This window comes from Embiotoca jacksoni, unplaced genomic scaffold (genome assembly GCF_022577435.1).
Source record: "Embiotoca jacksoni isolate LCO1_2020_lvr unplaced genomic scaffold, fEmbJac1.0.p SCAF_6, whole genome shotgun sequence".
NCBI lineage: Eukaryota > Metazoa > Chordata > Actinopteri > Embiotocidae > Embiotoca > Embiotoca jacksoni.
This window is the reverse complement of record NW_027185414.1, coordinates 3,434,341-3,447,217: the sequence shown is the minus strand read 5'-3', so window position 1 is coordinate 3,447,217 and position 12,877 is coordinate 3,434,341. Positions and strand designations below refer to the sequence as shown.

Genomic DNA, 12,877 nt, shown 5'->3' with positions numbered 1-12,877 from the left:
GGTTTCTGCTTTACCCTTTGCTCTTGATGAATGATTAATACAAGTTTAAAATAACTTCTGACCAGCCATTTACCCTCAGTCCTGTAGATGATTCAGCACACAGGGAGCCAGTTCATCACTTACACACCCAGGATTCAGCTGCTACGGTGGTTTTGTGCGTAATTAGAACAGCGGCATGAGGTTTCTTGCCTCAAGCCACACACATGCACATATCTCCTTCTCTCAAGTTGGCATCAGACTTGCCTCAGGGTTGTTTTTGGGAGGATGGTGGAGGAGTATGAGGATGAAAATGTTGGAAACAGTCCACTCTGCAGAGGATCTCGGCAACTGTGTGCCGTCAACAGGTCACTGAGCTATGAGGGAGTGGCAGATGGCTGGGTTTCCAGATTCTACTGTAAAACACATGAAGCTAAATGCTCTTATTGTTGTTTATTATTACACAAACATTTGAATGGGATGGAGTATATAAAAACTGTATACTCCCATGACACCAAGCCCAGAAATGATATAGCTCAGAAATGATCTCAAATCCAGTCTAAACCCGCCTTTAACACGTAGAGGGTTGCTGTGACGTTATCGGCTGCTAGTTGTAACATTTGTTCTTCGTCTGCCTCCTTGTCTCTCCTTTTCTGCCAGGTGAGCGTTCTGACCACTCTGGAGAGACGCTTCAACCTCCAGAGTGCCGATGTGGGCGTCATCGCCAGCAGCTTCGAAATCGGCAACCTGGCTCTCATCCTGTTCGTCAGCTACTTCGGCGCCAAGGCCCACCGGCCACGCCTGATCGGCTGCGGCGGGATCGTCATGGCTTTGGGGGCGTTGCTATCCGCTCTGCCGGAGTTCCTGACTCATCAGTACGAATACGAGGCCGGGGACTCGTGGCACGCTGAGGACGGCAGGGACGTCTGCTCCAACAACACTAGGTCAGAAAACCGAGACTCTGGGTTTAAATGTGGCAACCGAGCCAACACCAACATGATGTACCTTCTGCTGATCGGAGCCCAGGTTCTGCTGGGCATCGGGGCCACACCTGTGCAGCCTCTGGGAGTGTCCTACATCGATGACCATGTCCACAGGAAGGACTCCTCACTGTATATAGGTGAGTCACATGGATGTACTGTACAGGTAAAACATAGGAGGTGATTGTCATGGATGTTTTTGGATAGCCAGTTTTAGAAATGCTCAGTGCATGAAAAATCTAACAGAATCCTTAAAGGGATAGTTAAAACATCAATATGTGTACATTATATTTAGAATACCTTTTACTTTGCTGTCCGACTGCCCTTTCCGATGGAGAAGTGGAGCCATTATGGTCCTTCTTCAAAGCCACCAGACTCTAGAGACAAAAACTATAATTTTACCTTGCACAACGCAGCAATTGCTGGTATACCGCCGTCTCAATCGGTTAATTTGTTTGTGTTATTGTGTGACTTTGGTGTTAGTTTAGATCCAAACTAACTTGCTAAACCACCGTAAAAGTCACACATTAACACAAACTAACTAAATGATTGAGGCAGCAGTTTGGAAAGAGGTGGGAGCCTAGCAGCACATAACTTCCCGTAAAAATACATCTTTTCATATTTACATTTCTTTTTGTTTAAACAAAAGAGATAAAGGCAATAATTATTTTTTTCCACAAGTCATTATGGTGCCATTTGCTAAATTCACACCTGATCAATCTTCTGGTGGTCCTTCTGAAAATAATTCTATGATTAATTAAATATTAGGCCTCAAACAGCTGCATATTTTGGAGTGTACCTGCTTTGATTGACAAGTCTGGGGTGTAGTCGGTCAGGTGGGATGGTGCAGTGCTCCTTGTGTTCACAGTCAGATCGATTCAGATCTATCGCTTGCGCCTCCCCAGCTCATCCAAATATGGTCTCTTTTTGCTCCAAAAAAACAAGATGGCGACGGTCAAAATGCCGAATTTGATGCTCAAAAATGGCAGTTTGCAAATAAATGGGTGACGTCAACGCTACTTACTGCTTGCTCATACTGAACTGAAATCATGAAAATGATGGATTGTGCTTGGTTGGAAGGTGTGGATTAATTTATAGTAGGCAAGCAATTTAATCTAACAATTATGATGAAAGTATTTGTTTGTTGTTGCAAATTGATGGACCAGTATCAAGCAATTGCTCAGGTAAAGCCAGCAATATCCTTTGCTTATTTGTGTAACCACTAACAACAGCCCAAGAAACAGAATAAATAGTAAATCTAAATTTAAATGTGTATCATAATTGTGTGAATCTGAAGGTTCAAAAGAAAAGAAACTGGAGATGTGAAATCACAGAGTCCCTAAAGAGTTAGGCAGTGAGAGAAAGACAGCGAAGACTCCACTTTGCGTCGGCGGTTCTTAACCTCTGCGTCATCTATTGCAATCACTGAACGTACAACTTGTTGGGTATTATCCCAGACGTAATCTCCACAGAGTCATAATTAGTCATGATTTGTTAGACAAATGGTGAATGGTGGATGCTTTAAAAAAAAAAAGTAATGTGATTGGAAGCTGAAGCAAGTTGTTGGCGGGAGTATTAGCAGCAGGTGGTGGAGGAGCAGGTCAAAAACAATTCTTGCAGGACCAATGTATCCTATTATGTCAACCCAAAGAAGTATATAATGAATATATCTGTGGTCTGATCATAGATCAGATTACTGGTGTCTTTGTCCTTAAAAATGTTTAAACTGTATGTCAGCAGGTTCACACACCAACTACTCAGTCCTCTCATAATTGGAGGGTCGATCAAAAAGTTTGGATTGTTTCTGTTGTGCATGAAGGGAGTAGAGCACATTAATGCGCACGGAGCTGGTGGAAACAATAACTTTTGCGTTCAAGTATTCCAAGTCACGTCGTTCGATCGACATCAGCATCTGAGTTACATGCATTTTTGTGACAACTGGTTTCTGCACATATATTTCACCATGGGCCTAAAACTAGATCACAGAGAGAACATTAAATGTTGACTAAAATTTTGGGAAAACAGAGACGACGCAGGAAGCCGAATCGGTGAGTAGGGGCGGTGGGGAGCGGCCATTGTGTTGTAGTGGGCGAGAAACTGGCAGGATTTCAACACATGTTGAAAGAACCAAAGTGCCATTGGGATTGATTGATATTATGGGGCCCAAATTGTGCCAAGAAAATCCAAACAGCCTGGACTGTTTAACCAAGACAGGTTGGGTCCATGGATTCATGCTGTTGACACCAAATTCTGACCATGGAAGAAATCGAGAATTATACCAGGCTATGTTTTTTTTTTACAGTCTTCAACTGTCCAGTTTTGGTGAGTCTGTGCCCACTGCAGCCTCAGATTTCAGTCACCTTGTAGCCTTCTCCTCAGCTCCAACCAGTGTGGCCCTTTACCCCTGACCTCTCTCATCTATACGACACTTTCATCATCAGAAGTGCAGCCAACTTTAAGTTTTTTTTTTTGCACCGCTCAGAGTACTCTAGAGACTGTTGTGCCTAAAAGTCCCAGGAGATCAGCAGCACATTACAGTGTTGCTGTAAGTGGCTTATTTATGCAAATTCAATTTTTGGGACACTGGTAGGTGCAATATCAAAATTAACTTGTCTTTTAAAGGTTAGAGAAACAGTTCTGTGAACAGAGAATTACTGACCACTAATTTAACATGCAGTCTGTGTTGTCATGGTTGAGATGGAAATTGTGGGTCTGTATTCCCAACTTCAGCAAATGTTCACAGGCCAGCAGCAAAGGTTTGTGGTTATAGTTACAGCAACAGCCAAGAGGTCAACATAACACGCATTACAGCCTGTCCACCAAAGTTGCCAAGGCAACAGTTCAGAGACAGTCGCTGAAGCTATGTGCCATTTCTGTGCTTCTCACCGCTCAGCGACCTGCTAGTAGCAGAGCTCCATCTGGGCAGATGGAGAGAGTGAGACACACCGAAGAGAGAAATAAAGGGAGAGACACATCGATCATGACTAAAATAAGGAATATAAATGTAAAAAAAAAAATAATTTCAGCCAAGAATCAAATATGATTTTCTTATGTGAACTGTGGTTCTTCTGTGACTGTGACTGGACACCGTTCATAGTACAATATTGAAGGCAGATGCTTTTTTTTTTAGCAGGTCAGACTGACGTGTCCTGTGAGTTTAATGCAACAGTGAACCTTATAATTGAGTCAGAGCCATGCAGAAAGCTCACCTCATCTAACTGGAGTCTCTGCATCTTCAGTGAGTTTAATGTGCTTCCATCAGGGCTGAGATATTAACTTTTTAAACAGATGTGATTCGACCTGTTATTTGCTGTGGTTGTGATATGTTATGGAGTGACAGTGACAACAACAGCATTGTTGCTGTTGTGTGTTAGTGTTTATTCATGTCTTCATGTACAAATTGCATGTATTTTTACTCTTATTGACTGCTGACTGTGGGTCAAATTGCCCCTCCAGGAGATTAAAGCTATGCTCTTCTCTACTTAAACAGGTGGGCGGGCAAAGCTGAAATAGTTGTGTTAAGTTGTGTTGTATAGCTTAATGTCATGTCTAATGTGGAGGCTGTCCACCCATTCAAAGGTTTTTCTCACATTAATATTAATTGCACTACAGCCGTTATCATAACAAGAGAGAAAAAGATGCATTTTTGATGAAGGATGTCTGTAAAAGTGTAAAAAGGTTTCAATAATTGTCCACTTTAAATTTTTGCAAATGAAAAAATAATGTTATCGGTTATTGGTAATTATTGGTCAGCAATTACCGATTAACTATTGGTCATTGTTATCAGTCCTGAATTTCCATATTAAGTGCGTCTTTAAAACAGAATTTGGGAAAATTATTAAATTTTCCAGCAGGATATAAAGTTCAGTTATTTTCTCATGCTCGTAAATCATCATCATACTAAACTTTTAAAAGATAAACAGAGGTGTTAACCAGCACGGTTAGTGTTTGACTACCATGTGGCCAGTTGCCCCTCCTCACAGGCTCCTTGGCTAGTTGCGCTGTCCGAGGCCTGAGTTTCAGTGCAGACATCTTTGCATGGCGAGGAGGCCTGCGGTTTGTTCTGTGCACGCTTTGATCTGCACAGTCTCTGCCAGCAGCACTCAGGGTGGAGAGGAGGGAGGAAGGGATGGACAGAGGATGGAGGAAAGGGAGAGCAAACCAGGCGAGCAAAGCAGCCAACAGGCCACCCTACCACCCCCCCACCCCCACCCCCCCCGCTTGGCGAGAAGCCAACTCATACCAGATGTCCGGTGTTGCATGTTGCACTTCATATTTCTTTCCTGTTTATAAAATGTAAAGGAATTCCCTCCACTTAACTAAATATGATTTATTAATCCTACAGTCTCTTATTTTGATGTGACAATGCATTCTAAAATGCCAAATTTATTGCTGATTCAAAAGAACGAAAGCAGTATAGGAGGGGGGGGGGGCATTTCTCATACAGCACATCCATCAGCTGGGCAGCTCAGTTCAATGATCATCAGTGTTGTCTGGTCATGCTGTCTGTGTAGAGTTCGCATGTTGTTCCTGTTTTGTTTAAATTTCCTTCAGTGTTTCAAAAACATGCATATTACACGACCTGGTCTACATATTTATACACAGATTAAATTCAAACTAAAGCCTTGCACTAACAGCTGTCAGCTCTGCAGCAAATGCTGCTGCTAACATACTAACATGCTCACAAAGACAATGCTGAAGGCCAGTTCAGGACACAGATTCTTGTCGAGATGATTTGAAGCACGCAGCAATATTCTGAAACCTGACACTTCACTCCAAATCAACTAGATGAGATGATGTACCGTTTCCAGAGCAGAGACTCTGTATTTCCATTTTAACTGCTGCCTTCTCTGGCTTTTTTCTAGCCGGACATAATCTGTAGCGTATCACAACATAAATGAAGATAGTTATACTGATTTATTTGTAACAGTTGCATTTTAAATAGTGATTAAATGATAAAAAAATGTGAAAAATCAAGATGGTAGACAATTTGGAGCCTCCCATGATTCATGGAAGACCCAGGGGGGCTAATGCAGATTTGTGCCATGAATTGGAAACTGGGTTTTGTCAATTTCTACTACCTACCAGAGCAGTTCCATTATTTAGAGAAGTTGGTGTTTTCTCTAAACATTAATCACATGCCTTACGCCGTAAAACTGACCACTTGCAACAGGACAAGCCGAGCGACAGGCGACACCGTCAGCTGGCTGGAGTCGAGCTGTGAAGGGCCACCGAAGCTCCTTTTCTCTGGTCTGAACTTTACATTGTCATGTTGAAATGACCAGTGTGTAGGGTTTCATGGCACCTAACAGTGAAGTGGCAGATTGCAATCAACCGAACACTCCTCACCCCCACCTCCTCTTCCAAGTGTACAGAAGCCATGAAACTCCCATAGAAGGTGCGTTTGATCTGTGTGTTACAGAAGAGGCTTACGTAGATGTGACACAACGATTCAGAGGATTACACAGATGCCAATAGATCTCCTAAATCCTACACTCTGGTCCTTTGACAGATGTTGTGTCTACCGTCTGCACCGTCTCAGTTTAGCATGTCAGAATGCTAACATTTAGCACGAGGTTGAGCAGAAACCAAAGTATTTGACAAACTTTGCCCCGATGATGGTGTGAAGGCAATCCATTAAATAATGATCAACTGCAAAAAATATGAACAAATAGTAGGCTACAAGTAGTGGCCAGATTTCTGACAGACAAAAACAACTGACTAACCAAGGATGTCCCCTCACCGCTGAAGTAACACCGTTTCCTGCTTCTTTTTTTTTTCCTAGTTTTTTCGATTTGTAAATGTGTATGAATTACATTATGGACTTAAATACTGACTCTGATTTGTTATCAAGTCTATTATACAGTATGTCCTGGCTCAAGCTTCTTCCTTTGACACTTATTCTATTATTCACCATCCCATCTCTGTTATCTGTCTCCGTTCTCCGTTTTTTGACAACCCAGGACTGATGATCGCCATGGTTACCTCCTACAGCGTGACTGCTGTTGTGGCTTGGTAATTGCACGGAGCCTGGTTTTTACTCGGTATGTTCTCGGACATGTTGATGTGCTGCTCAGTCCTTCTGCTGCTTCCTTTCTCTGGTCTCAAGGCGGTGGCATCGTGAGACACGCCTGACGTGTGAAGGCATATTTCCATTGTAAGAAACCTCCCTGAATAATGCAGCCAACAGACAGGCAGTTAGGAGTAGTTTAGCAAACATCTAACCAGATGATTAAACATTTAAGCAGCAGCTCTCCACAGGCTTTCTAACAAACCAGGTGATTGAAAGAAAGGCTGCTCTCTTGTGGCCACATCTTCACCCGCATTTAGCGCATTAGCAATTAACACAAAGTAATGGTAATGTCTGGGTGAGTAGGGGACACATTTAAACCTCAAACCGATGAAGATTCAACCTCTGGGAAACATGAACATCGGTACAAAACCTTGGGCCACTCTGTTCTGTAAAGGCTTTGTTATGTTTCACTGGACACATCTAAACTTTGCTGCTATCTGAGGACCACAAATGCCGAGCAAAATGTCACGGTAATCGAACCAGGAGTAGAGGACTCATCACCGGCTGCATTTTTAGTATATGCACAATATGTTGCGTGTGTGTGCATGCTGGATTAATCAATTGATATTACAATGTGTCCGTGTCTATCTAATATTTAAAGTCTTGACCTCGTGGCTTGTTTTGGTCAGCTGTGATACATTTCTGATGTGAGTAGAAAATGGCTTCCTACAGAAAGACTAAAGCTGCTCTTTAGCTCGGTGGACTGGTCCGAGTCAGATTGTAATTGTATTATTGATTGCTGTCCACTGCTTGACTGATACCCCAGGCGAAGGCAACCAGCCCTCCTATCTATTGTATCCCTCACAGAGGGTCTAACAGAAAAGCAGCTATTTAATTAGCGTATTCATGCTCTGTGCTGTTTTTTGTTTTTTTTGTTTTTTTTAACAATAACGTTCCCCAAATACTTTCTGCTTTACATCCTGATGGGGGTTCAGCATGTGGTGCTGTGTAAATGTTTGTATCTCGGTAATAGAAGATGTAAATCTTGTTCTACACTGTAAACACTTTGGTCTTTTGTGTGCTGCACAGTACCGTTACTCTGGGCTCTTCAAAGGCCTCCAGCTCTACTCAGTTTCTGTGCATTCTCATTTTATCTTTCATCTTTAAATAAAGCTTCACAGAAGCACATTAATTTTATACCACACAAGTGACGTGTCTCCAAGGAGGACGCTTTCAAACTGTTGGTTAGTCTACTACACGGGGTCCGGACCAGGGACTGTATATAAAAGTGGACGTAGCTTCCGGGTCTGAAAAATTAGGTTGATGCTGAAGAGCCTTAAGCTGCAATACCACCGAGTGCCACTAGAGGTTGGCTCCAAAAAGGCTCCGGCTCCTTCGACTCCCGTTCATTAAATTCACAGCCAGGTTTTTTTCACTAGTCATTTTGGTGTTGTTATCTAAAGTCGCTCCTTCTTATTAGTTTTCTGGCGGTCCATCTGAAATGAATGAATTCGAAAATAAGCCTCAAAAAGTAGTGTTTTTGAGGGCAGGTCTGTTTGATTGACAGGCCTGTGGTGCAGTCAGGTTACGGCTATCGGTGGGCGGGACTTAGTATCGTCGGGTTTCTAATCAGACCGAATCCGATCCACCACTCGCTTCCCTTCAGCTCGCCCAAATATGGTCACTTCTGGCTCCAAACCCCTCCGAACTAGCAAGATGGCGCCGGCCAAAACCCAAACTCGAGGCCTCGTAACATCCAGTCACAAACCAATGGGTTTGGTTGCCGCTCGGTCCAGACTAAAATATGTCTCAGGGTTCACTACATTCAGGATGAATTGTACAGATTTTGATATTGTCACAATAAAGTTCACATTTGTGGTTTCTGAGTCAAATCTCTCAAAAACGAAGGGATTTGTTTCACGTGTTCATGTTTCCCCTCACGATGGATTGTAACAACTTTTGAAACCTCTTAATTTTCATCTGATAGGTCAAACCATTATTTTGTGCAATTGTTTAGTTCACGACTAAATAATTCCAAAGGTGCATTCCCATCAGTCCCAGCTGCACAAGTTGGCAACCATGCTAACATGTTTAACTCAGTCGATGCTACACATCAGCATGTCAGGATGCCGACTTCGTCATTTTGTCAAAGCTCTTCTGTACAATCTTATAAAAACCGTAAACCCCAGCCTTGTTATTAACGCGTAGTTAGTCATGATAACCGTCATATTTTTGTCTCACTGGGTTAAAAAAAAAGTTTGCTCAGTCGGTGAGAAGTGTGACTAACGAGAACACCCCAGTTAGATCTTTCTATTATCAAGTGAAAGCGTGCAGTAAATCAGCGTGAACCGCACCACAACAGGAGTGTTTCACGCCTGCAGCAGAGTGCTAAATGGCAACAACAATACAGCAGATTACAGCGCAGAGCTGTGCACTAACCTACAATACATGAAGTACAGGGAGAGCAGCCTCTAAGCCGCTGGGTCAGCTTCTCTCTTCTTCATATCTTAGCCTCTATTCATCGCTGTAACGCGTCTAATGAAGCGGTGTGAGGCTGCAAGTCGGGAGTCCACTGCAGCAATTTTTCTTTTTCTTTTTTTTTTTTACTCCACTGGAGTTATTACTCTTCCACCGTAGGACAACAGAGGAAGGAACGGACGCTGACTCAGCACACGCTGTCCGCTCAGATCGGCCCAGGCTGTTTTATATGTGCACCTTTTAGGAGCACCTTTGCCAAGATACAAAGAGCCAGCGATTGAACTATGCCATAATGTGAGTCTGAGTGTGAAATTATTCATGTGCTGGCAGGGTGAGCAGGTAGAGGAGCCTTGTTCCTCACAGTGTGACCTTGCCTCTGCTGCATTCGTTACTGTTCGTTACAAAGACATATTATTAGATTGGATGACCATCAGTTTAAGTACGACTTTCATGCCCTTTGAGTGTGCCATTTTTCTTTGCAGTTTTTAGACAAAGGTCAATGGTCACTATATTTATAACAAACACTGACTACAATGTAGATTGAAATTGTTTTACAAATCAGTTTAGTACTATTGTATTTGTGATAATGGAGTTAAAGATGCTGTAAAGTAGAAATGAAAATGAGTTTTAAGGTCATCACACCACAGAAGTATGGGTTGTTAACTACCCATCCAAATTTGAATGAAAAAAAAACACAGACAAGTTTGTTAAATTAGGTATTAGTTTGAAATAGTGAGAAATCATCAGTCTTCTCTGCTCTGAGACTGAGGGGGCGTGTCCTGAAGGAGCTGAAGCTCCGCCCACTCGCTGGAAGGTGTTCAGTGTTGTGTATGACAGTCCTGTGGCTGCAGTTCTTTTCCCCACTAAGCAGTCTGTCAGACATCCAACCTCTCGGTGACTTTATGCATGATGTCCCACTGGTCCTCTGTCTCTCTGGTGGACGGAGCAGCCTGCTTTATGAAAACAATAGAATCAGAATTAATTTGTCCAATGAGTGAAACATACAGATGCAATCAAATCCAGCTTGTCCCCCTGAGCTGTAACACAGGAAGTAAAACTGGACACCAGAGACAGCAGACAGTGAGTCTCCAACTACTTCTGATGACCTGCATTACAATAGTGGAGATAATAAGAGAGGAGGAGTTGATTTAGTTCTGTAACAACTGCAACATGAACAACGCTGCATTACATCACATGTCAATTCATTATATCACATGTCAATTCATTACATCACATGTTAATTCATTACATCACGTGTCAATTCATTACATCACATGTTAATTCATTACATCACATCAATTCATTACATCACATGTCAATTCATTATATCACATGTCAATTCATTACATCACATGTTAATTCATTACATCACGTGTCAATTCATTACATCACATGTTAATTCATTACATCACATCAATTCATTACATCACATGTTAATTCATTACATCACGTGTCAATTCATTATATCACATGTCAATTCATTACATCACGTTAATTCATTACATCACGTCAATTCATTACATCACGTCAATTCATTACACCACGTCTATTCATTACATCACATGTCAATTCATTACATCACATGTTAATTCATTACATCACATGTTAATTCATTACATCACGTCAATTCATTACATCACGTCTATTCATTACATCACATGTCAATTCATTACATCACATGTTAATTCATTACATCACATGTCAATTCATTACATCACGTCAATTCATTACATCACATGTCAATTCATTACATCACATGTTAATTCATTACATCACGTCAATTAATTACATCACATGTTAATTCATTACATCACATGTTAATTCATTACATCACATGTCAATTCATTACATCACATGTTAATTCATTACATCACGTCAATTCATTACATCACATGTTAATTCATTACATCACGTCAATTAATTACATCACATGTTAATTCATTACATCACATGTTAATTCATTACATCACATGTCAATTCATTACATCACATGTCAATTCATTACATCACATGTTAATTCATTACATCACGTCAATTAATTACATCACATGTTAATTCATTACATCACGTCAATTAATTACATCACATGTTAATTCATTACATCACATGTTAATTCATTACATCACATGTCAATTCATTACATCACATGTTAATTCATTACATCACGTCAATTCATTACATCACATGTCAATTCATTATATCACGTCAATTCATTACATCACATGTCAATTCATTATATCACGTCAATTCAAACTTTGAACCTGCTCAGGTTGAGCAGACAGTCTTTCTCTTCCACTGATGTCCTCCTCCTCCTCCTCCTCCTCCTCCTCCTCCTCTTGCTCTCTGCAGCCTCCTGCATGTAGTCGGGTTCGTTTATCCGGACCGGTACCGGTACATGTAACCGAGAGGGTCGGTGGCTGTAACGTTACACCGGAGTACAAAAACAACAACCCTCATTAATCAGGAGGACTAGATCTCCTCTGGTCCATGTTCACCATCACCCCGACATGTAAAATACAGAATTACATATATTATAGTTCCTTATTGGAGCTATATTGAGACACATAAAACAATCTGCGGTTATCGGAGCATTTTCCTCTGAACTCTGCTACGAGCTCAATAGAAGTTAATTAGCACATTAGCTCCCATTTCATGAAAATAAAGTTCTTCTACACCGAATAAAATCACGTTAGCGGTTTGCACCGCAGACTAAATATAGCAGAGTTACTGTGGAAAAGTTATCTAGTATAATTATAACAAGGACAGAACTTACACTGAGTAGTGGACTGCCGGCGGCGGTGGACGGTGCCGGTGTGTCCGGAGAGTGAACGGCCGAGAGGACGATGGTCAGTTCAGCTCCGCGCTGCAGGAGGAGCGGTGCGTCCGTGAGCTCCGTCCGTCTCCGGTGGAAGTTGGTGAAACTATCCTTCCTGAAATGGTCCCTGTTGAGGCGGCTGTTGGTGTTAATCCTAAAGTCTCCTTTAGCGAAACTCTTCACGAAATCAATCCACCTCTTTTTCCTTTCTTCATCAGTAGGGAATTTAAATAGCGATGCAGCGCTAGTTTGGAGGTTCTTGCTTCCAGGAAAGATTCCCTTGCGGGTGGAGGGAGACGTCCTGTAGCAGCCGGCTGATGTACAATAACAATCTGACTACGTCAGGAGTAGAACTGAAGTCCAGTGGGATGACCTCTTATGCAAATGAGCTCCAGGCTTTTATAGCGTTTCACGGTGTGAGAGGAGGAGCCATGCAGAAGGTCATATAAACCAGCTCTGCGGTGCTCTGTGACGTACTGAAGTTACCTTTTACCTCCGCCTGAAAATACCTGAGCTGAAGGCGATGAGGATGAGAAACTGTTTAACGGTCTAACTCTACATTTCAGTGCGACAAAGTTTTCAAACGTTGCACATGCTTTCAGCAACTCATTTAAC

At 41.9% G+C, this 12,877-nt stretch overlaps 1 protein-coding gene across 1 annotated transcript in view; it reads left to right on the top strand.

Moving 5' to 3' along the window:
* The window catches only part of LOC138213472 (solute carrier organic anion transporter family member 3A1-like), a 30,020-nt gene that overhangs the window by 3,170 nt on the left and 13,973 nt on the right, over positions 1–12,877 (top strand). Inside the window, exon 2 of the mRNA XM_069174613.1 lies at positions 637–1,096. Within this exon, the coding sequence (XP_069030714.1) occupies positions 637–1,096 (460 nt within the window). The remainder of the gene's footprint in view (positions 1–636; positions 1,097–12,877) is intronic.